Source organism: Marmota monax, unplaced genomic scaffold (assembly GCF_021218885.2).
Source record: "Marmota monax isolate L192 unplaced genomic scaffold, Marmota_monax_Labrador192_F-V1.1 WCK01_AAM20220418_F8-fsc00253, whole genome shotgun sequence".
NCBI classification, from domain to species: domain Eukaryota; kingdom Metazoa; phylum Chordata; class Mammalia; order Rodentia; family Sciuridae; genus Marmota; species Marmota monax.
This window is the reverse complement of record NW_026695237.1, coordinates 2253059-2278297: the sequence shown is the minus strand read 5'-3', so window position 1 is coordinate 2278297 and position 25239 is coordinate 2253059. Positions and strand designations below refer to the sequence as shown.

At 46.8% G+C, this 25239-nt stretch overlaps 1 protein-coding gene across 2 annotated transcripts in view; it reads right to left on the bottom strand.

The window, feature by feature from the left end:
- Positions 1-25156, bottom strand: part of Tbc1d10a (TBC1 domain family member 10A) — a 32791-nt gene extending 7635 nt beyond the window's left edge. Inside the window, exons 1-3 of one of the 2 annotated variants that reach the window (XM_046439478.2) lie at positions 24846-25156; positions 4699-4798; positions 279-386 (exon numbers count right to left, since the gene is read on the bottom strand). In XM_046439478.2, coding sequence (XP_046295434.1) covers positions 279-386; positions 4699-4798; positions 24846-25156 — 519 coding nt within the window. Of the gene's footprint in view, positions 1-278; positions 387-4698; positions 4799-16016; positions 16442-24845 lie in introns of those variants that run through there. The other variant, XM_046439479.2, reaches the window with a different exon arrangement.
- Between the last annotated feature and the right edge of the window lie 83 nt (positions 25157-25239).

Below are 25239 nucleotides of genomic sequence, written 5' to 3'. Positions count from 1 at the left end.
TTGGGGGTTTGGCAAATCTATCCATCCCATTAAGGTCTATTCAAGGCTACACCCTCAGATGAACAGAGCCTCCAGGAGTCATAGTTTCCCAAGACTGGGCCAAAACAGTCTGCTAGTCCTGTGTTGTCAAGCACAAGACTGGAGGTTCTGTCAGTTGCCCCCATCCCTGGCCCTTGGCTGAGGTCCAGGTTAGCATATGGGGAATTGCTGCCACGGGAGGACGCCCAGCCCAGAAACATGGAAGGAAGGGTGGGGTGAAGGAAGGAAGGCAAACTCACGTCAAACTTTCCAGGATTCTGCTGCAGTTTCACCTTGCCTCCTGACAGGTATTGCCAAGCACGGCCCCGCAGAGAAGGTGGGATGCCTTTCTGACACCGCAGGCGGATCTGAAAATCAAAAAGATAGCTGTGACCATGCATCCACCCGGCAGCTCCTTGAGCCAGGCTCGTCTTTCAGGGCTTGGTGGGACCCTCACTCAGTATATCAGCAAGCGCAGAAAAGCAGGGTGGGGTAGAGGGGAGGACTTTCCTACTGTTACTATAATGCAGATTCTATAGTGGGAACAGAGGGATTGAAATTAGACATGCTACCACCAGGTGATGGCAGAGTGCACATCTCCTGGTCCAGTGACAAAACAGGCATTCATTCCTGGGCTGGGGATGTGACTCCTGTAGAGCGCTTGCCTAGCATGCAGAGGCTCTGGGATCAATCCCCAGCACTGCAAAACAAAACAAACAAACAAATAAAAAGGTATTCCTGAAGTCTGTCACAGAATTCTGGTTGCCCATAACTACAATCTCCCACAGGGAACTGGTTCCAGAACCCCCATGGACACCAGACTCTTCTGGTATTCAAGTCCTCCATATAAAAAGGAGAATATATAAAGTACCCTATATCAAGGGAGTATATAAACTATGCACATCCTCCCATATACTTTAAATCATCTCTAGATCATTTATAATACCTAGTGCAATGTAAATACTAAGTAAATAGTATATTGTATTGTTCAGGAAATAAAGTCTACATATCCAGTAGATATAACCATTTAACCCTAACCATATTTTCCATTTGTGGTTGGCTGAATCTACTGGTGTGAACCTACAAATACTAAGGGCTTACTGTACTTCTGAATCAAAATGGAACCATACAAGTTGAGTTATCCCATAGCTTGTCACCAGAGAGGGATCTGCACCACAGTTGCACCACAAGGCACAGTTGCAGCAATAGGAAAGGCTGCTCACAAGATGAACCAGAATACACCCAAAGGTGTGGTCCAAACACTTTCATGGAGGGTGTTGGTTTAAGCAGCTGTACAGCAGGACACAGACAGCCTGGAGAACTCTCAGCAGAACTCAAAAGGAAGGCTCTCATTGTTTTGGTCAGGAATTCCCTCTCTTCTCTCCTTGACCCTGAGCTCCGGAGAGGACCTTGACAGTGACAAGGAGAGAGGCAGCTGGCTGGGAGTAAATTCTGATTGCAGCCCTTACTATGAGATGTTGGCATGAGACTGGGTACACCCTCAGCTCCATACACTAAGCAGTCTGGCCTGAGATAAAGGAGCTGAGTACACAGGGCATGAGAGTAGCTGATGTAGGTCTGAGTCTTGTACTGGCCTTGGGCCAATCATTTCTTACCAACTTTAAGATCTGAATGATGTCACCTACCACTTCAGACTTGCTGAAAGGATTCCACTAGAAGGGGGCAAATGTGCTCAGTGTGGGGCTTGACGCACAATCTGTGTTCAATAAGTAATGGCTTCTTCTCGACCCTACATCACAGAAGGATATTTAACACAGAAGCTCTGGGGCCTTAGCTCACACCTAACTTTCCCTCACCTGGAAAACCCCTCAAACAGTCCCACTAGAAACTCTCAGAAGAGGGAGAACATAAGACCTGGCCTTCCTGATGATCAGCACAAACAAGAGAAAACTTTCCAAGGGTCAAAGAAAGTCAAGAACCAGGAAGGAGACAGGCTGCAGGCAGTGAGGAATAGGAATCAGACTGCTCATAAGAGCCAAGACTGAGCTGCTGGAATTGCCTGGAAAAGGGAGAGAGGAAGGGAGTGGAGGGGAACTGCCCCTGACTGGGAAGTTTCCTGCTGCTGTGGGACAAGGGTCACCTTAAGGAAGTCACTTTGGCCAGGCTTTGGCAACTGACTGGCTGTTGTTCAGTCCAGAGTCACAGATCCCTCAAGCTTCCACACAAATTGATTAAGCCCAGCCTGAGGCAGGCAGCTCCATCATCACAGATCCCTGTTACATGTGCCCTACTCCAAGGGAGCTTTGGAGTATTTTCAGTCCACTGAGGTTCCCCAAGAGGCTCTGCTTTTAGACAGGCCCAGGGTAGGGAGCTAAGGGCTGGAAAACCAAGAGTGCAACCTAGGATAAAGGAGATGGTGTTCAGGACTTTTCCATCTAGCCTCTTACTCTCCTCAGCACAAAGATAAGGAAATGGTCATCCACTCTGCCTGCCTGCCTCAGGGAGGATGGTAGGGATGTGTTAGGAACAAGTACAAGAAAGTGTTCCCAAAAAGCATAAGGATTACCAGTCTTTTAGGCAACACCTTGAGATAGAGGGGCTCTGATGACAGCTGAGCAAGGCCACACCCTTGCCTGCTGAATTCTGGGAGGGCAGGGCCACTGCTTAAGCAAACCCAAGTCAGGGACCCATGGGGAAAGACTGTATTCTAGCAATAGCCCTTTCTGTCTAGATTTCTGTCCTGGACACAGTTGAGGGTGCTGAGGGAAGCCACCCTCCTCTCCTGGCAGGAGTCATTTAGGAGGAGTGTTGGATCTGAGCACACTTCCCAAAAAAGGTATAGTCTTTTCCTTGCTGTGACTTCTTGACCAAAGGAGACCACAGCCTCCATAGCCAGGCAGAAAGAGCTCCTGGGGCTTGTCCAGGGTAACCACAGCCAAAGAGGAAAGATGGGTACTCTGTAGTGGTCCTGGTCTGAAGCAGAGCAGTGGGTTATGGCCTCCAGGTATGGTGGGTTAAAGCAGGCCTGCGGAATCTTCTGCTGGGCATGAGCAGCCCTGGGGCTCTAAACACAGTGCCAGGGAAGCAAAGAGCAAAAGGAAGACTGCTGAATGGTCCTGCTGAGAAAACTCCCTAAGGGTTCCCTCAGGACTCCCTGTTTGCAAAGGAGGCCAGGGAGAGAAAGCCAGAGCCATGATTCCTGCAGGCAGTGAGGAAGAGGAGTCATGCTGCTCACAAGAGCAGTCTGTTACCACAACAGACAGCTGGAGAACAAGCTATAGCTCAAGGAAAGGCCTGAGGAAGGATGAGGAAAGAAAACATATCATAAAGTCAGGCAGGAAACAGTTGAGGAAATATAAATATCTTAATAGCTAGGCAAAAAGGTGCATGTCTGTAATCCCAACTATTTAGGGGCCTGAGGCAGAAGGATCACAAGTTTAAGGGCCGGGGTTGACAATTTAGTAAGACCCTGTCTCAAAAATAAGGTTGGGAATGGAGCCCAGAGGTAGAACACGCATGAGGTCTCGGGTTCAATCTCCAGTATTGGAAAAAAAAAAATTTTTTTAGAGAAACTGACATTTGAAAGATGTTCTTATAAGTCAAAAATGAGTGCCCCATGTAGATTAGCAGTAAAGAACCCAGGTCCACACAGCCTCTCAAACCACAGTTCAGGGCTTTATAGTCTTATGAAGCACCACCTTATAAGACCCTCGCAACAAAATTCTCTCTCTCACTTGACCAGGGAAACTGAGGCTCAAAGAGTGAAGGGACTTACCCAAAGTTATACAACTAGGCATGGGCATGAAAAGTGGAAAGGCATGAGACTGGGCCCAAGCCTATCCCTGACTTAGTCCTGAGCTTTCCACTAGTCCACTGAGCCAGTGATACTAGATCAGTGTGTCAGCAGACAACACAGGGATCACTGTGGACTGGCAACTTGTAAGTAGAGAAACTGTAGCCATAAGTGTCTCAGCAGGTCTCCTTTAGGCCAGGGAATAACTAGGTCCTGCTGAGGACATTGACACACACAGACTTCAGAGTGGAATGCAAGTATATTCCCACAGAGTGAGAGAGAGTGCCTAAGGATAGCCTGACTAGAAAAAGACTCCTAGTAGTTTTCATTTTTATAAGATTTTGTAAATTGTGAGTACTTTCTTTTTGCTTTGTCCAGGAGACAAAAGGGAAATCAGCAAGTTGACGTAAAGTGTAAAGAAGCCTTTCCTGTAGTGGTTAAGATGGCAGGTGCTAAAGTTATACTTCCTGGTTCAAATCTTGATTCTGTAGGTCATCCATCAGTGCAGATCCTGCCACTATTACCAACCTGATGGGGTAGTGAAAGGATTTGTAGGGTCAAGTGCTCAGCACTTTGCCAACAATCCCTACAAGTTAGCTGTTATTAGGATTATAAATTCTGATTTGCTAAGCATGTTAGGCCTTTTCACTGCACTTAGAGCAAAGCTGCCCATAAGTGCTATTGGCTACAAGCAACTTTGAAGTTTAACTCCAGGACAAAGTTCTTTGATTCTGAAATCATCTACCAGGGCCCAACCTTCCCTCTGTTTGCCAGCCAGCTTATGTTCCCTGTTTGGCTGATGGAAGAAGGCAGCCTGATAGTTGGAGAGCCCCTGCTTTCCTAAGCTGATGATATTCCTCCCTTTTCCTCCTTTTCCTCCTCAGACTACCAATTCCCAGCCCAAAGCCCGAGGTCAGGCCCCTCACCTTTTTGTGCTTCTTGGCCATCCATTTGTCCCAGTTGTTGAGCATGTCCAGCCACTTAGACTCCCTCTGCCTCAGCACCTCCAGGGGGACTTCCTCCAGCCTGTGGAGCAGAGGGCAGCACCCATCAGATGTGCCAAGAGAAGCAAAGGCCCTGGCTTCAGCCCCAGACACCAGCCTGGCCAGACCTGAATCCTCCCTGGCCTTCATCCCTGAACTTCCCTTCAGGACCGTGAACTCATGAATGCTCTATTGCACAGGAGAGGGAATGGTGCCCCGCTCCGTGAAAGGCAGAGGCCAGAGAGAAACCAGGTTCAAATGCCTACTCCCTAAATGTATCAAAGGGCCAGGGGTCACCAAGCCTCTCTGAGGCAGAGGCTAAATATGTACATCTGTATATCAAAGCCAAGCATTCCTGTCTTGGGCCTGCCTCAGTAAATATAAATAAGGCTCTTCAGAAGGCCTGTGTGCTAGGAGCAGAGTTGGACACAAAAACTAGTCAAACAAGTACAGAAATATGCTTACCTCTTCACCTGAACCAGTTACTCAGAGTTTCCCCACTTACACCCTTGCCTTTTCCCACCTCTTATCCTTTACTCATACTACTAATCCCTTGGCAGGAATGCTCTCCAAGTTGTCTCTCCTATTAAAATCTTCATATTATACTTCAAAGCCCTTTCAAACAACATCATTTATATTTGCACAACACGTATCAACTGAGCAGCTATCACAACTGTGTCAGCACTGACCTAGGACCAGGGCCTTGGGTAGGCTAAGAAGATGTGTGCCCATGACTAGAACAAACTCTTGACCTCTGTGGAGACACTCTAGTGAGCACTGAGATCCACCCAGGCAGGTAGAACAGCACCAAAGCAGATGAAGGTAAGCTGGGTGGAAATCCCTGGCTTAGCCAGAGGTGCATCAACTGAGTTGGCTTCCTCCAAGGAGTGAGTCCTAGGAACTCAAGAGTTCACAGAAGCCAGGCAAGGTGGCACACACATATAATCCCAGCAGCTCTGGAGGCTGAAATAGGAGAATCATGAGTTCAAAGCCAGTCTCAGCAAAAGTGAGGCACTAAGTAACTCAGTGAGATCCTGTCTCTAAATAAAATACAATAGGACTGGGATGTGGCTCAGTAATTGAGTGCCCCTGAATTGAGTAATTCGATCCCCAGTACTCACCCCCCCCCAAAAAAAAGAGTTTACACAACTCTGAGGGACAAAGAAAAGGAAACTAATATCTGTAGTCTATGTATTCTACATATATTTCCTATCTAGCCTTGAGACTAATAGTTGGAAAGCAAACAAAGAAGAACACAAAATATATGTATGCATCTCTTACTCACACATACACACTGTTTTCTTATTTTTTTTTAAGTAGTGGATTACAGATATTTTACATTTCTTTGTTGTACTTTTAAAACATTTTTCAATTAAGAAAGTACTTGACTATGTTAAGAAAATGAAATATTAATAAGAAACAGAGGCTCAAAGAGGTAAGATACCCAGGAAGGTAACTTACTCAAAGCCAAACAGCAAACCAGTGGGAAAAGTGGGACTCATTTCTAAGACAGACTCATTTCTAAGACAGATCCTAGCCCAGAGATGGCTGGCACTCAGTTTTGCCTGACTATTCAGAAATGGGCACAGGGTAGGAGGCACTCAAAGGAGATTAGCTCTCAGGAACAGGATGTGGTGGGGCTAGGGCCTGGCCCAGGCTTAGAGTCTCTGCTTCTCTCTCTACCGGAAGGAAATGTGCTGCTGTGACTTTTACTGGTTGGAAGAGCAGAGGGAGGGGCCCTGGCAGAGCCGAGGCCTCTGGGACACAAAAGGGCAAGTCCTCCTCTTCAGTGCACTTCATCTGAGGAACTGCTGGATCCTGAGAGCAGTCTTGGAGCTGAACAACTGAGGAGGGACTATAGCCTAGGACAAACAGGGACCCTGGATACAATGACACAGCTTGAACTGCTGCCCTGCTCACTACCTAGAGACAGAAATAGGTCACAAGGACATTCTTCCTTTCCTTTCCTTTCTTAAATCTTTTGGTCAGGTACTTTACAAAAGGACATCCCATCTTCAGCAACCCCCAAACCCCAGAGAGCAGAAACCAAAGGCCTACATACCCCAGGCCACGGTGACTTCCACCACCCATAATGCACTTGCTTATGCAATAAGTCAGGAGATAAGCCAGCAAGTTAACTGAAGAAGCACTCACAAAGTCAACAGGAAGTTCTGGCCATTATGGATATAGATAACATCAGATCCAGAATCCCTGTTGCACAGATGAGGAAACTGAGGCTCAGAGAGGGCAAGACTTTTATCCTAGAGTATCAGTTTCAAAGAATTCCCACATGATTAAATATATACCCATTTGATACCTTATTCCTGGAGTCTGACTTTGGTGGCAAAAATCTTATTGCAAGGCCTCCAAGATATCCATTCTCTCAACTATAGATACACAGAGAAACATACTAAGAGTTCTTTTAACTGATGTCAGATAATAGCTCTGACAGTTTCAAAGCCTCAATTTCAAACCTCAAACCGGAATTTCAAAAGGGTACAAAACAAATGACCATATTTCCTGGATTCTAAGATACCTCTGATTTTAAGATACATGATTTAGCTGATCATTTGTTAAGACCTTCTCAGAGATAAACAATAAAAACTTCCACTGCTTTAAATATACACGTCAGCTGCGCAAAGTGACACACACCTATAATCCCAGAGATTTGAGAGGCTAAGGCAGAGAATGATAAGTTTGAGGTCAGCCTCAACAACTTAGCAAGACCCTGGAAAGTGGTAAAGTGCCTTGGGTTCAATCCCCAGTACCAAAACAAATAAACATATCAATCAAAAGATATTTTAATTTTTTCTTTTTTTGGCAGGGAGGCGGGTACTAAGGATTGAACACAGTGACACTTAACTACTGAACCACACTTTCAGCTCTTTTTATTTTTCTAAATTTTGAGACAAGGTCTCCCTAAATTGCTTAGGGCCTCAGTAAGTTGCTAAGGCTGGCTTTTAACTTGCAATCCTCCTGCCTCAGCCTCCTGAGCTGCTGGAATTACAGGCGTGCACAACCATGCCCAGCTATGCCTGGTGATGTTTTAATTTTTAAAACCTTAAATTTGAGGAAATATGGTCATTTAAATGGCCTCTACAACAGAGGAGTTTAATCTACCTAGGAATCGTGAGAAGGAAGACACTTGAGGTCTGGGTGTATTCAGCACTCAGCACACTCTTTTTGTGTCCGTGTGTGGTACTAAGAATGTAATCCAGAGGCACTTTACCATTGGCTATATCTCCAGCTCTTTTTATTTTGTTTTTGAGACAGAGTTTAAAAGTTGCCAGATTGGCCTTAAACTTGTGATCCTTCTGTTTCAGCCTTCTTAGTTGCTGGGATTATAAGCATGTGCCACCACACCTGGCCACTCAGCACACTCTCTAATGGCAGGCAGATGTCTCTTTCTGTACAGGATATGCTCCTGAGTAGTTGCAGACTATCCATTAAAAACAAAAAACAAAAAAAAAAACCTGAAGGTTCACATATCCTTTTATCAAATAAGTCAGGATTCCAGAAAGCACCTGGTACAACTGCTGTCTGATACAGGAATACTTTTTACACAATCGAGTCTCCTCCTTACTCTGAGCCTCATTTTCCCTATGTGCTTAGACAGGCTGCATTATGAATTGACTTTCAAAGAATGCCCAGAAAGGGGCTGTGAGAAGAACCTAGAGTCAATTGGGTGGGATTGGGGGTGGGGGGGGATCCCTGCAAAAAGCTTAATGGTGTAAAGGCCCTGAGGTGGCATCCTCCTGACAGCAGACAAAGGGCATGAGCCAATTTCTGGTGAGAGAAAAGTTGACTTCATATTAAGAAACCAAGTGGTTAAGATGTACATAAAAATAAAACAAAAAATGGAAACAAAAAGAAAGAAACCAAGTGGTCCATGGGGTATGCCTCAGATCAGGACCTCACTCACCCTCCTGCAAACCCCTCTTGGTGGCCTGAGGAAGTTTCTGCAACCAAAGAGCCTACTGAAACAGTCTCTTGGGCCCAGGCTCTACTGGAATTCTGGCAGGGATAGGGCCTTATTATCTCCAGAGGAAGCCACCCAATTGTTGAATAGTTTCTACACTAAAACTTTCTCCCCCATGTTATGACAAAATTGTCCTGGTATTTTCTACCTACAATCTCAACATCCCCTCCTGAGGCCACACAATGCTTATCTCTTGTCACCTACTCATTCCTTTCTTCTTCGTCCCTCTCCAAGTTACAGTACTTCTTCAGGGACCAATGTACCATTAAAAAACCCAATTACAACAAACATCAGCAATAGTAGTTACCATTCATACACCATTTACTACTTACTAATTTCTTTCTCAATGCTTTATGTACATTTATCACATGTACATTTCATATTAACCCTTAGCTTAATATTCTCCCCATTTCACAGTAGAATCCAAGACTTAGTAAGGTCAAAGTGCCTTGCTGAAGACCATGTAGCTGTAAGGGGAAGAGCTGGAACCAAACCCAGGCCTCTCTGACTCCACAGTCTATGCTTTTGACCCTTGTTATGCTCTTCCACCCCTACAAGCCAAACCCCCAGCCCCTACACAGCCAGCACACCTGCCAGCCCAGATGTCATTAACTGCCCTCCAATCTGGAGACCTTTATCCTGGCTTAGAACACCATTTCTCGTACTTTTTAAACTGAAATACATTTCATACTGAGTGTATACACACATATATAACTTAAATATGTTTCATGAAACAAGTTGCCTTTACATGTACCAATGCACACTGATATTTTCAGTTCAATTTTATATTATTCTTTTCTGCTTTTACTTCTTTTTTCTTCTTTTATTAAATGCTGGTCACAATTCTGTAAAACTGACTTTAGCACCAGTTCATGAATAAATTAAAACATGAAGTCTGAAATGAACAGTTCATTATAATTTGCCCATTGCTCAGCATTGCCTCTCCCCAACTGGGTCTTGAACTTCTTCAATAACTCCCACCACACCCCTCACAGGTGTTCAACAGATGCCTAAGTGGTTTTCTCCATGACATCATTACTTCCACCTGTACTGCATTCAGGTCCACAAACCATTTCTGCATACAGCAATTTTATTTATCCCTCTAATGCCATGTAAAAAGAAGTCCTCACAGACCATTTCTGTTTGGCCAATGAGAGACTTGACTCAATCAGAGGTTGTATGACTTGAGCAAAGTCACAAAGCTAATAAATGAAAGAACAAGATCTTCTCCTCTGCCACAGTGACTTGTGTGTTGCCTCGAATTCCCCTGGGAAGGCTATGAGGCAATTAGGCCCTCTCCAGATGCTGCTGTGTGACTGGATCTGGCTCCCTACTCCTTGAGACAGTTTAACCCCCTCCTTCAGTTCTGACTGCCCCAGTGAGTGGTCTGTCCATGTCTAGCAATGCTCAGTGAGGCCAATATGCCAGATGGCATTTTACAAGCCCAACCTCAGAGAAGGTAAGCCTGGGCAATCTGCCATTTGTCAGCAGCCCTGTCTCCTGAGTAGAAAAGGCTCAGTCAGAGAAGACAAAGGTGGCAGCTGACTACAGATCCCATCAGGCTCCCAGACTGAGCTAGGCTTAGCCATGCTGTGCCATACAACAGCCCAAGGTGTCATAACACTTCACAGACCTCATTCTCTGCAGGCTTCCAAGTCCCTAGCCTTCTCCCAAAACCCAGAGGCTGAAGGCTTCCAAAACCTCAGAAGCACAAGACTCATTCCCAAAACTGGGGCTTTTTCTTCGTTTGTACTTCTAGACATCATTTCTCAACCTCCGGCTTGGCAGACTCAGTAGAAGTGGTACCCATGCCCAGGACCCCTCTATCCTAGGATGAAAGGTAAACCCAAGGAACTAATCTAAACCCCTTCTCCAAACCTCACTCCTGGCCAGGCATGGTAGCACAGAACTATAATCCCAGCAACTCAGGAGGCTGAGGCAGGAGGACGGGACGATCACAAGTTTGAGGTCAGCCTCAGCATCTTAGTGAGATGTAGTGAGACTCTATCTCAAAATTAAAAAATAAAAAGAGCTGGGGATGTGTATCTGTGGTAAAACATCCCTGGGTTCAATCCTCAGTATTTAAAAAAAAAAAGGAAAGAAGAAAAAGAAACAAACTTCACTTTACTCCCTGAGTCTGCCCAAAAGAAGAGAAACACAGTCCAAGCAGAAACCCTGAGGTCACAGACCACAGTTGATCTTATCATCTCATTTATCAAGAAGACAAAGTGGGACATGAAGGAGAATAAACAGAGCAGGGACTTTAAAGTCAACCGACAGAGGTACCTATTCCAGTTCTTCCATCTACTAACAGGAGACTACAGACAAACACTTGACCTCCTAAGCCTCATCTTTAATGGGACCATAATGCACTCCACATATTCATAAAACTTCAGTGAGAAATAAATGTATTATTGGTCCCGCCTACTGGGTGGCCAGTAAGTGGTAGCTATTAGGCAACTGATGCAGTTTAGCTAGAACTTTCACATCCCTTTTCTAATCTGACTGGTCCCCATACACAGGTCTTGGAGGTAGACAGGGCAGGGTTATCCCCATTTTACCTAGGAAGCAATTGAGGCTCCAAAAGATTGTGTAATTTACATACAAACTATAATTCCTGTCTTCTCGGGGTGGGAGGGAAAGGGAGAAGGTAGGGGATTAGCAAGGATGATGGAATGTGATAGACATCATTATCCAAAGTACATGTATGAAGACACAAATTGAGTGTCAACATACTTTATATAAAAACAGAGATATGAAAAAAAGTGGTATATATATATGTAATAAGAATTGTAATGCAAAAAATAAATAAAAAAATTCCCGTCTTATCATCTCAGCTCTGCCACTGTATAGCTATGTGAAATGGGGAAGGGTTTCTCCATTCTTTGAGCTTTCGGTTCCTCATTTATAACACATGGGCCATGCCATCTCCTTGGAGAGCAGTGGTAAAGATGGCATGAGGCAATAAGAACTGACACAATTTGAGCACTCGCCATGTACTAACTCTGCCAAGCACCACATGGACACATAACTCCCTGAGGAAGTAGCTTTTTTTTTTTTTATCTCCAGTCAATAGACTAACATTAAGCATGGTTGAGTAATCTGCCCATGGTTACATAGCCTGGAAGTGGAGGTTGCTACCTGAGCACTAACCTATCCAATAGATACTAAGTGACCTGCACACAACAGAGCTTCCCTCTTCTTCTCTACCCTCGGAACTGAGAAGGGCAGGAGTAAAGGATATAACAGGAGACTTTCATGTTTGAGTCTCCAGGATGAAGAAGAGACTACCAGAGGAAGTCCCACCAAAGTGTGGGAAGTGGATGCGCAGAGACAACCAATCACAGACCCAGAGGCAATGAAGGTAAAGGAGCGTCTTCTTCCATACCCAGAATTGGATATAGAAGCAAGGATAAGCAAAAAGACTGATCTACACACTGGACAACAGCCTCTAGAGTTCATTACCCCAAGAGATGGATGGTAACAACTGAAATTATAAACAGCTTTTACCCCAATTCCAAAAGATGTGATGATAGAAAACCTGACTGCAGGAGAGGGTAGGCTGTTGGTGTGCAAATAGCTGACAATCAGGCCTGGGAGATCACCCAGTAAGTCTATACAATCCCTAGAAAGCTGCGGGGGACGGGGCACCTGTGGCCCAGAGGGTAAATGACTTGCCTAAGACCACATTGTAAGTAGTGTGGAAAGTATGATGGTCTGTAGCTGTCTGACCACCTGCCTTGGATCTGGCTGGCCATCAACAGGTCCTTGTTTGGGTGAGAGTCTGACCTGCTTTTCTTTCCTTGCTCCTAGTGCAGAGGAGTGCTGGGCCTGCCTCTCTTTCCCATGAGGCATTCCCTGGCTCTGCTCCTTCCGGTTCTGGGTCAGTGCACAGTGGTAAACAGGTTTTCTCCACCCTTCACTGGCCTTGGTGCCCTGGGCAGAGTGCCCTCAGCACTCTGCTCAGCTCCACCCTGCTCTGTGTGAGATACAAAAAAAATGGTCTCCTTAGTCATCAGGTTTGTTGGCCCCAAAAAGCAAGGCATCCCTCCTCCTCTGCCTTGCTCAGATAGGGAAGGGAACAGACCACAGCAGAAACCCTACAGCAGACCTCATTGACACACTCAGAAAGCTATGGAGACTGTTCTCCACAGAAAATATCCCTTCCCCAAACCTCAACTTCTGCCAGCAGAGTGGTGCATTAAATTCCCTGCCAGTGTTGGGTGCATGCCTGTAATCAAGAAGCTGAGGCAGGAGGATTTCAAGTTTGAAGCCAATCCGGGAAATTTAGCAAGACCCTGTCTCAAAAATAAAATTTGAAGAGCCAGGGATATCAGTGATAAAGTACCCTTGAAATCAATCACCAGTACTGCAAAAATAAATAAGTAAGTAAGTAAATACATACATACATACATACATAAAATTCTTTCCCAGTAACTGGGCCCTTGGATCACAATCTCATTGCAGGCACCGGGGGGCTACCCTGACTCACACATGACCCCTTCACCCACCCTTCCAAACTGCTAGATCTTATTGACAGATCTTATCAAATTATTCTTGTCTCAACTGCTTGCACAAAGCCCAACCTCTGCCTAAACCTCTTCATGGCTGCCTACTGTCCTCCTTCACCAAGAAAAGCTTCAGGCCCAGGCTCTCTGCCCTCCTGCACATCACTCCTTTCACCTCTACTTGCATGTCTACACAGCCCTCCTCTTGAGCCACCCTTCTTCAGCCTCCCTGCCCCCAGCCTCTTAATTTGGTTCCTCTCATCCTAGTAGACCCCATTCAGATCTGCCTCTCATCTCTACAATGCCTCTCCTAATTGCTCTGGAGACAGCACAATCATTACATTCCATACACATATCTCTAGAGCTGTGCTCTAAGCCTTGAATCTCTAAAAGATGAATAAAATGCAGTCTCTGCCCTTGAGGAGGTCAATCTGGCAAAGGAGTTAGATGAATTGGTAAATAACTAGTCTGCACAGAAGTGCTAGCCCAGAAGCAAATGAAAGGCCAGGCACCATGGCATATGCCTGTAATCCCAGTGGCTCAGGAGGCTAAGGCAGGAGGATCACAAGTTCAAAGCCAACCTCAGCAACTTAGAGGGGTCCTAAGGACTTAGTGAGGCCCTGTCTCAAAATTTTAAAAAGGGCTGGGGATGTAGCTCAGTAATTAAGTACCCCTGAGATCAATCCCTGGTACCAGTTAAAAAAAAAAAAAAAACAGAAGCAAGTGAAAGGGACGAAGAGCCTGCAAGAAGTCCCTAGGATGAGGGTGGGAATGTTTAGGAAATGCTTCAAAGGGGAGTTGACTTTTAAATTGGGGTTTGAAGGGTGACAGGAAGTGACCAGGCCAAGAAAGGGAAAAGGACACAACAGGCAGTAGGCCCAGTACGTGCAAGTGCAAGTTAATAGGAAAGGGAATGGCTTGTTTGGGGAATGTGGACAGTCCAGTAGAGCAGGCACAGCTTCCCTACCAACTGTCCAGTTTGCTAAGGAAGCATTCTGTAAGGAGGTGCCTTCCTAGAAAGCAGGGAATTCTGGAGGGCAGAGGCTTTGTCAGTCTCATTTTCTGCAGTGTGTCTCAAGTCAAGAACAGTGCTATCTGCTAGAACAGGTAACTAGCTGGTGCTCAATAAGTGTGTGTTGACAATTTGTTAACTTTGTGAGCTCAGGCCCTATTCATTTTAGGGTTCTCAGCAATGCACTCTACCTGGAAACCAGTAGTACAAGCACAGTAAGAGCCTGATGAACAGCACTCCCTCTCTGGCCTGATACCAGGTCTGGATCTTCCTCTAAAGCCAGCAGAGCTGCACACATCTGCTTGATGATGGCCTTTTACAACATTAAAATTCTAATAGTCAATTAACTTAACTGAAGGTCTGTTACAACACCAGACACTTGCTATGCACCAGACACTACTTAGCACTTAACTTACATGATTTCATTCAATCCTGGCACCAAGCCCATGAGATAGGTCCTCTAATTATCAAACCCCTTTTATAGATGGGAAAACTCAGGTAAGCCAGTAACTATCTAAGGTCCACAGCAAGCAGGGGATGGCACTGGGAAGTGAATCCAGGCCTTCCTCTTCTCCTGCTATGTCACCCAACTACAGTATTGGATGCTGTCTGCTCAGCTCAGTGCACACAAGCCTTGTTCCAAGAGCTTGGAGCTCAATGGACTCACAGCCACAAGCTGGGTGATGCTTAGCAAGTCATATTGCCTCTTGGTTTATGCTTCTGTAAAATGGGGATTATGATGACAACTACATATCAGAGAATTAAATGAAGTGAGGTAGTTGAAAGCCTGATCCACCATACAGGTTCCTCTGTGAAATGGCATTGCCAGGACAATGCTGGAAAGCCAGAGGGAGCCACTCAGAGGCAGGACAGAAGTACAGCAGGAAGGTCTACAAGGCATGCAGGAGGATGGCAGTGGTAATTATGAAGCAAGCTTGGACTCTTTCCCAGGTGACTGCCCCAACCCAGGAGGGCAAAGGCTCCAGGCAGTCCTTTGGTCATATGCTGGGTTGAAGCTCTCAGGAGGCCCACCTCTGTCTCACTTCTGCTTTCTCATCACAAGTCAAGGAGAGGGAAGAGCAGGCCCTCAGAGTCAGGGTTGGCTGAGGGCCCTGCTTCAAATGTCTCAATGAGGAACTGATGGGGGAATTCCCAGCCTGCCCTGGCAAGCCCAAGTCTTCACTACAAACAGAGGGACTGGCTCCTGCCTCAACCCCAAGAATGGGTGGTCAGAGCATGTGGGGGAAGCCAGATCTTCACTCCCATGCTGCCTTGCTTCCTCACAATTACACCAAAGGCCTGATGTGAAATCTCAGAGGGTAATACACACTTGAAGTATGAAAGCCACCATGTACCACAGACACAGAGCACTTACACTATGGCAGACTATGTGCTGGGTGTTTTTCCAACACTATCTCCCTTAATCCTCTTAATGCCCCCTACCCTCCACCAATGCCATCAATGGCCCATTTACAAACTCAGAACAGTCACATGCCTAGGAAGGGTCATAGCCAGAACTTGAAGCGGAATTTGCTGGTGTCTTGAACTTAGGCTCTCCCAGGCCAGTTTAGGTTGCCCTTTCTTATAAAGTGAAGACAGAGAGGGTAGGGAAAGAAGTAGCATCCTCCTAAAGTGGCCAGCCAGGAAGGATTGCTTTAAACACAGAGCATCCAGGGCCCAGAGTACACTGAGGAAGAGCAAGAGTTCCCTACACTTACACTCCCACACTGGGCCCCTTATGACCCAGCTGTTCGCACCTCACCTTAGAGTACATGTGAGGGGCTGTGTGGGCAGACCTGGGTCAGGAGTTGTGCCATCTCTCATAACAACTCAGACAGAAACAACCCAAGAAGCCTGTTAAGAGAAGTATCAAGGGCTGGGGCTGTAGCTCAGTGGCAGAGCACTTGCTAGCATGTATGAGATACTGGGTTCGAGCCTTAGCACCACATAAAAATAAACAAATAAAATAAAGATATGCTGTCCATCTACAGCTATAAAAAAATGTTTAAAAAAAAAGAAGTATATAAGCTTGGAACTGGTCTGAGGTCGTAAGGCTCAAGGAAGGGGAAGAAAGGCTATACAGCCACAGCTCTGGTGAGACGGAAAACTGGAAGAATCCAAGATTCCAAGTCCATTTCATTACTTCTTCAGCCTTGGTTTCCTTACCTGTTAACAAGGTAAAACAAAACAAAAAACCCTTAGTCTACCAATTTCCCATTGCTCCTATAAGGGTTACTACAAAGTTATAGGAGAATGAAAGTGCATTATGGATTAAAGAGCCAGGCAAATCAAAGTATCCTTCAATCTGGTTTTACTTCCCAAAATGTGAGGGCCACTGGTCCTGCAAAAAAAAGAGGGGTCTACTCACAGGGGAACACAATATGCTGGAAGCACTGGCTTCTATATGATGTGCCACAATGACCCCTTGCAGTAGAAAAACTACCACATAAAGAACCTTTCAAAGCACTTTTCATATACTCTGAGGTCAGTCTCAGAATGTTCTTCAACATCAAGCCAGTAGAATGGCCTTATTTTATATGAGAAGGAAACTGAGGTTTAGAAAGATTAAGCAAGCTTCTCAAGGTCACACACCTAGTTAGGGGGTCAGCGAGGCCGAGGACTTGGGTCTCCTGATCCCTGTACAGCAGTCTTTGTTCACACTATGTTCCTAACCCAGTTATTGTGTTTGATCCTCACAGTCCTCTGTACACAGCCACACCTGTAATTACTGATTTAATGTCTGAATTCCCTGCTAGGCTGTAAGTCCTGTGAGGGCAGGACCAATGTCTACCCTGAGCCTGGCACAGGACTGTACACAAAGTGAGGGCTAAGGGGTTGGATGAGAAGATGAGCATACGTCACAAACCACAAGAGTCAGTGGGAAAGCTGGGACTGGAACCCTATGCCTGATTCACAGAATTTCCCCACACATCAGCCTGAATCGACATTTCTAGCTAGAATCTCTCATCTCCAATTTATAAGCTTGGAACTGGTCTGAGGTCTTAAGGCTCAAGGAAGGGGAAGAAAGGCTATACGGCCATCAGCTCTGGTGGTACCCCTAAATGATAAAGAGTTTGCCTTCTCAAAGGTGTGGGACTTGTTTCCACTATCTCAATCAAGGCACCAGCTCCATGAACAGATAAAGATACTAGATTTGGCCTGGAACTGTGGCTCAGCAGTGGCGCCCTTGCCTTGCATGTGTGAGGCACTGGGTTCAATTCTCAGCACCATGTATAAATAAATAAAATAAAGATCTATCAACAACTAAGGGAAAAATATTTAAAAAAAAAAAAAAAGATACTAGGTGAGTTCAAGCCAGGCCTCAGCTATCATCTGCCTCCCATTGACCAGTTTATGCTATGACCAAAGGCCCAAACCTACCCTTCCCAACTGCCACACATCCTAAGGTTGTTTTCCCTGTCCTTGGGCCTCATTCCTCTCTCCTTGGAGAGGAGCCTGGCACTCCTTGGAGCTTTCCTTGCCATCCAATATGTTTATCAGGCAGAGACCACAAAGGTTAGTACTCACCCAACTCCCTCTCCAACCAGGTTAGCCAACCTGCTCTCCTGCTTAAAGGGAGACAAAGAGTCCCTTGATTTGCCCTGGACATGCCAGCCAGTTCAGGTACCTTGGGGAGTCCAGTGCTATGCCAAAATGAAGTCAGCAGCAGCCCACTGCCCACTGCAGAGTAAGGTGCAGCCCGCCTTGCCTCCCTGTAGCCAGAAGATGCTAGGATGGGCTCTGTGGAAGGACTTCCCACCTCTCCAGTCCATGCAGCCAGTTAAACACCAAGCCTTAATGATTTGCCAGCCCTTCCTCCTCATGGCTCCAGACCTCTTCCAGGTCTCACTAGAGCTCTTGGCCTATCATGGATTCTCCCAACAGGTCTTACTACTTGTGATGCAGATTTTTACCATCTTCCACACCAGACCTAGACTAACCTTTCTGAAACAAGAGGCCTCAGTCTGACATCCAAGACTAGCCTTGTCAACCCATCTTCCTTTCCTAGCCCTTACTTCTGTTCTCCTGCCTGTTCTTATCACCTCTGCTCTTGGTGTATCTACAATTCTCAAACTGTTGACTTTTGAGGGGGAACGCTGCACATGCGTTCCCTCTCACCCAATGGACTGCCCTGGCTTGTCCCTTCTGAGTCTTGGATCAAATGCCACTTCTTTCTAGGCTCCTGTGGGTGGAACAGGCTGCTTCCTCTTATATACTCCCAGAACAACCACACACTTCAATTACAGCCTCTATCACTCAATATTGTAAAGATTTGTTTGTGGTTCTGTTTTCCAACCAATCTGTGAACTCCTTGAGGGCAACAAGATAGAGACATCTTGTTCAGTTCTGTATTCCTTGTTCTAGTCACAGGGTCTGGCAAAGTAGGTGCTCAAAAAATGTTTGGTAAGTAAGCTCACTGCTGAAATGGCTAAGCCAGCAAAAGTAAACTTTGGCTTGCTTTCTCAGACTGTTGTGTCTGTTACCTACTTTCCTACCTAAAGAGGAGCAAAGAGCCAGGCTGCGACAGCCTCTGAGAAGCTAGACAGGGCATAGAATGGAATAGGCTGGGGTCGAGGTAAGAAAGATGGGGAAGGGGAAGATCAGATAGAAAGCAAAAGTGGGCAGCTACCCCCAAATCCTGGATAGGGGGCTTCTAAAGCAGGCTAAGTATCAGGAATATTGGTTTGCCAGTGGGACATCCAGGACAGTTTTCTCCCTGCCAGGGAAGGTCCCTTGAACCAGAATAGTAGCAGATTTGCCAAGGGCAAATTAATCAGCTAAAGGAGACCATCTCTCCATCAGGTGTGTTGCCAGGAGCATAAAGAAAGTGATCAACTAGGACATGACTGCAGATGAATGGTGGAGGGTCCTAGTCTGGTAGACAATGCATCCTGGGCTTGGAGACTCAATAGGCCAGTAAGAGTGGGCAGTGCCATATAGCTAGAGAAGTACTGGACTGAGAGTCAAACACCTGGGATCCCTCTTTGGTCTGTCTCCACTGTGAACTAATGCAAGGGTTCTCCCAGCTTCAGATTCCTCACAGGTACAAGAACACAATTCCTGCCTTGCCTACAAACACTACAAATACCTCTTCCAAAAGGTACAGATTGGATATCAAAATCAGATTGCCATTTTGTAGCACTCTGGAGTCAACACCAATACCATGTAGACTCTGGTTTATGGAAGGGCTAAGCCACACTTCCAGGGATTCCCTAAGGATCCTTCTCTCCAGGCCTTTCTCCTGCTTGAAGAGCCATGAACTTTCACTGTACTAAAACCTGTCTTGCCCTCCACACTGGGATGGGGAGGTAGCCAGGTTTCTGCTAACTCCTGCCCTTTGTGTGGGGCCTCAGGGATCATGAGGATCCGGCACCCTGCCTGCTACAAAGTTAGCAAGATTTAGTCACTGGATTCAGTGTCAAGAAGCAAGTTCTGGTCCTAGTTCTGCTATTTATCAGCTGGCAAACTTTGGGCATTTTCTTTTCAGGTCTTCAGTGTGCTCATCCATAGAAATGGTTAATCACCCCTTCTTTGGGGAAGTGAGGGGTTAACTGGGTTAGTGTTTATCCCTGTCCATAGGGCGGGCCTCATTCATCATCATGGCCAGAGATAGGAAGTAGAAAATGGAAAGACAGACCACTAATTAATTACTCCAGGGTTTAAGAGGGGGAAAAACATTCACTGATCACCTACTCTGTGCCAGGCTTTTGTCATTAGTGCATTTAAACTTCACAACAATCCTGCAAAGCCAGTATTATTGTAACTACTTTGCAGGTGAGAAACTGAGGCTCAGAAGTGAAGCAACACATCCATGGTCACACAGACAGACAGACAGACAGACTCAAGAGCTCATGTAAGGAGGGAACATCTTCTTTCTCCCTGCTCAGTGTAAATAGACTGGATGCTTGGAACAAAACCAGGTCTCACTGTCCCCTGAAGGTCCTGTTTCAGGACAGATGCTGGGAGGACCAAACATCAAGCAGGTCCCACCACTTTATCTCTTTCCCACAGCTTAAGGTTTCCTAACAGGCGGACACACAGGCACCTTCCCAGGGCAGTAGCTGGTGCCTGCCCCCGCCTTTACCAAGTCAGGTCTTGTCTGAGGCCCTAGAACACCCACAGGGCCACCAAACCGGATTTTCTTTTGAGGCTGAGAGAAGGGAAGGAGGAGAGAAAATGGGAGGGCCTGTGGTCTAGAGTCACAGACCAGGGCCCCACATGTATAACTGCCTCCTTCCAGATGGGCCACCCAGCGACCACTTATTGCCAGCTCCATGCTCTCCCAGGACCTGTAATAGCTCAAAAAAAGTGGATTCTCTGAGCTTAAAAACGAGAGAAGGTAGTGGGAGGGCAAGAAGTCAAGTTCTGGCTTGCCAAGAGGGCCCTGGCCTCACCTCAACCAAAACTGGCACAATCTATAAGGGATGCCAATTAAGCCAGTTCTGATTTCCAAAGTCATAGAGCTGCCACAGTTGGCTGTAAGCAGAGGACCCAGGGGACAGAGGAACTGAAGAATGCAACATTGCTGTTCCAGATGTTTCTCCCTGAGCCCAGTTTAGATCCCTTGCTCCCCTAACAGGAAGCCAATGCCCATGGGATGTCAGAGAGCATAGCTCCTCACCTCATCTGGCCTGCAGACTGAGCATGGTCTGGGTGGGAAGCTCTAGCCTCAGGAGGCCAGTCTTAACAACCACATGAGAAAAAGAGAGAAAGTAAGGGATCCACCTTTCATCATCTCCTTCAGGCCAAAAGACCTGGCATTCAATTTGTATACTTCTTTCCCTTCCTGATCACCTCCTCTAGGCTGCAGAAGGGACACTTAACAAGTTTGCTCTTCCTACCCACCAAATGATAGGAAGGGTAACAGCACTCCTCCCACCCTTCCCTGCTGAGAACACTTCTTTCCCCTTACCTGGGCCCACCCAGCCTTCAATGCCCACCTCAGCCTCCAGTCAAACCAAAAGAACTAATGTTGCCAGCATCTCTGTCTGTGCCTATGCCACCCACAGGGTCACTCACTGGCTGGCTGCCTTCTTGCCTCTGACTACTGCACAAGAGCAGGCAGGAATCCCTCTGTCTCACTAAACCTTCCCTGCACAATAGGCTCATATGACAGATAAGAGTAGAGGCTAATCACTTCTCTTAGACTTCAGTTTACCTATCTATATGACAATGGCCATCTCTAGGGTCACTTTAGCTTTCTGACTTGGAATGTCTATAAGTAATAAATATTGTGCGTTTATTCTACTGCAGGCCTGAGGGAGAAAAAGGTGAAAAAGCCTGATCCTAGTCCAAACCTATCATGCTAATGTACTAGTAATGACAACACACTCTTACCCTTCCTGTTAGCCTTATACAGTGCTGATATAGTAAAAAGTGCTGAACTAAGCTACAGAAGGAGAAGGCAGGCAGGTTTGTGCTAGGTATCTTCATCTGATCTGGTGAAGGTTGTGGAATGTATCCTGTCCTGGGAGTCTGAAACCCTAGGTTTAAGTCCCAGTTCTGTCACGAATACACTTGTGATTTTTCTAATTCTTCTTCAGTACTGGAAGTTGGACTTGGTGTATTCAACCACTGAGCTACATTACCAGCCCTTTTAATTTTTGAGACAGGCCTCAAAGCTTGCTGAGACTGGATTCAAGCTTGTGATCCTCTTGCCTCAGCCTCCTACTTGCTGAAATTACAGATGTACACCACTGTGTCTGGCATATGCTTGTGATCTTAAACAAGTTATTCTCCTCTCTAGGCTTCAATTTTCTCTTCTAAGTAAAGTTTAGGTAAAGGTTAAGCTGATTGATTTCTTAAGATTCTTTTCAGGGGCTGGGGCTGGGGCTGAGCAGTAGAGCACTTGCCTGGCATGTGTGAGGCACTGGGTTCGATTCTCAGCACCACATATAAAAAAATAAAATAAAGGTCTATCAATGACTAAAAAATATTTAAAAAAAAAAAAAAAGATTCTTTCCAGCTCAGTCTATGATTTTATGATCTACTCAGTTCTGGTACCTAACAGCTACTTGAGCAAGAAGACTGATCTATTTTCTTCCCCGTTCCTCCAGGCCCTGGCAATTACCAAAACTTGACTTTTCTTGAGACAACCTTTGGTCCAGGGTGGCTGAAATGGACCTTTACTCTGAAGCCAGAGTCTCCACCATCTCCACCATAGCCATCAGTGCTAATGTTTCACTTCTCTGAGACAGCACATGAACTCCTAGCCCTCAACCACAAGACTGGGTTCAAGGCAGTCACCCTGAAACTTCCCATAACTTCCCCTCTTTGGCCTTGGGCAGGGAATTACTCTTGGCTTTTTTGGAACCACAATTCAAACTAAACAAGGAACACCCAAGCTTTCTGATACACAGATTTTATTGACCCAAAAGCTCAAGCAAGCAAAGCAGAGAGAAAGGAGCAGACCTGGGATCCCACTTCAGCCCCAGTCCTACAGAACCAGAGATGCAGAGGGCGTTTGCAGAGCCACATCCCGGGTTTGTGGTTAGTGGGGTGGGGAATACAGATGTCTGGCTGCCTGGTTGGTGACTACAGCCAAAGGGAGGTACTCCCACTGGGCCTCTCTCTGCCCACAAATACCAGAGGTACGCCCTCATTTTTCTCCTCATTTCTCAGACCCTTAGAAGGAAAAGAAAGGAAATTAACATTTTCTGGGCCACCACTTGTGCCAGGCACTGTGCTAGGCAACTTTGTATATCCAATTCTCATTTAATTCCCTCAGTAATGTTGGAAGCAGATGTTATGACTGCCCTTTACAATGAGTAAACATGCTCAGATCTTGCCCGAGGTCTCAAAGCCAACATATAAGATTCCTAAGTCCAGTCTTTTCCCACTACATTACACTACTCTGCATTCTGAGATCTGGTTAACAGCCTAGTAAGCATGTAGTAGGAATTCTCATGTTCTATAACTCACCAACAAATATTAGGTCTTCCTTTCAAGACATCACAATGAAACTGCAAACTCCTTTCCTAGTTCTCAAGATCCCACCCTTCCCTGTACCCTGGTCCCTGGTGACTGCACCCCAATTCAAATTCACACCTAAGTTCCCTTTAGGTTCTCACAGCGAATCCCTGGGAAACTGGGACAAAACATCAAGTCAGGGTGAGAGATGGAAATGAGGGGCACTCTCTGAGTCCCGGACTGAACCAGCTGCTTTGAACAACTGGGGAGAAGCTGAAGGAGACAGATCCAGAGGGGAAGGAGGAAACTCCCCTTATGGGAGGGGCCTAGATTTCTCCTAGAGAGAAGGAGGCCTGGTGAATAAGAGGCTTTGGGGCTGGAGAAAATCCCGGAAGTGACTTTTTCAGGGCTGCTTGTGTGGAGTTGGGTTCTTAGATAGTCAAAGCACTAACAGAAGTCATAAGAGGAAGGGAGCATTGGGCAGTCCTAACTGGTCAGAGAAAGAAAGAAGACCTTCTAGAATAGGGTCATTGCTGGAGTAGGGTCTCCACTGGTGACCAAAGGGCTCTCTGTTGAATGGAAGGCACATCAGGAAGGAGGCTTGTCAATTCTGTACATGGCACTAGTCTTGTGTGACACAATATGTGGGAAGAGAGTGGGGTCTGGAGTCTATCTTCCCTACAGACCACCATCATACACATATGCTCTCTGGGAAGACTGGTTCTTTGGGGCTGCCCAGCCTACCCAGGTTGGAGGGAAGATGGTGCTACACTGCTTCAGCTTTCTCTGCCTGCCAGCTGGATGCTTTGAGTGTTCTAGGATGGGGCACCTTGATGTGCTACAACATGAGCAGGTACCTTGCTTTCTCCCTGCCTACCCTCAGAGAGGGTGTGTACATTCCCACAGCATCCATGGAGTCTGCCTGCTAGCTCCTGTAGTTGAGTGTCTGCCCAATAAGGTAAGGTTCTGCTACCCTATAGGTACTGGAAAATGGAGTAAATCTGTCCACCTGTTGCCAGTGACAATGGGAAAGCTGCCTTTGATGGGGTAGGGGAACACCCTCTGAGCCTTCCATGAGGGGAAAGAACCAACTGTCTCAGGATGGGATTGTCTGTGAACGAGCTGACCAGTGTCAGTCCATCCAGAAGTCTGTGTCTTAAAGTAAGGATCAGTCTGTCTTGGAATGGGACAAGAGCAAGGCAATGGGTCCTTTTCAACCTGTGAGACAGGGGCTCTGTGGTTCTGTGAGGGAGGGGAGAAATGGAGAACATCTGTGATTTGGGGGGTCCCAAATCTGTGAGCCTGCCCAGAGTTGGCAAAGTCAATCAGCTTTAAGGTCATAGTGGCAGAGGTGGATTTAAAGCAGGTGCTAGTTGTTGTTCCTTATTTGGGAGGGCACTGTGGGTCCTTCCTGTGGGACGGATCAGTTTGTCTAGGGGATAAGAATAGGGAAAGAGGAGGATAGGTGGGCTTGTTTGCTCCTAGGTCGGAAGTAGAATTGCCGAGGGGGTGGGTCTGGGGGGGAAGGGACGAAGTGGGGTGGGGCAGGGAAAAAAGGGGTCGGTTGTCTAGGGTGCAAGTCAATCGGTCGTGAGGGCAGCTCTGCCCGCGACCAGGCCCATCCCCGCGTGAGTCCTGCGCCTAGTCCCAACCCTTGGCTCAGACCCCCGGCGCTACTCACGCGCTCTCGGCGCCCTGTGAGCCCACGATGAAGCCGAACTTGTCGATGCGGCGCTCGGCGAAGCCGTTGGCCTCCGAGTCCGAGCCGAGAGAGCTGAGCTCATCAGTTGTTGCGGAGTCGGGGCCCTGGGCCAGGTTCTCCCGAGTCCCGGACAGGCTCCCACCGGCCGCGGGCGCGCGCGGCCCATTCTCTCCGCTGCTCTTCGCCATCCCGGCCGCGCCCGCCGCCTGAGCCCCAGCGGCCACCTCAGCCGCCTCAGCCGCCTGGCCTCTGCCGACGCCGCCGACGCCCCGCCCACGCCCCGCGTCCATTGGCCACCGCAAGGCCCGGGGCGGGGCTACAAGCCCTCCGGGGAGCTCCCCCCAGGCCCGATGGGCGCCGCGGACCCCGGGCC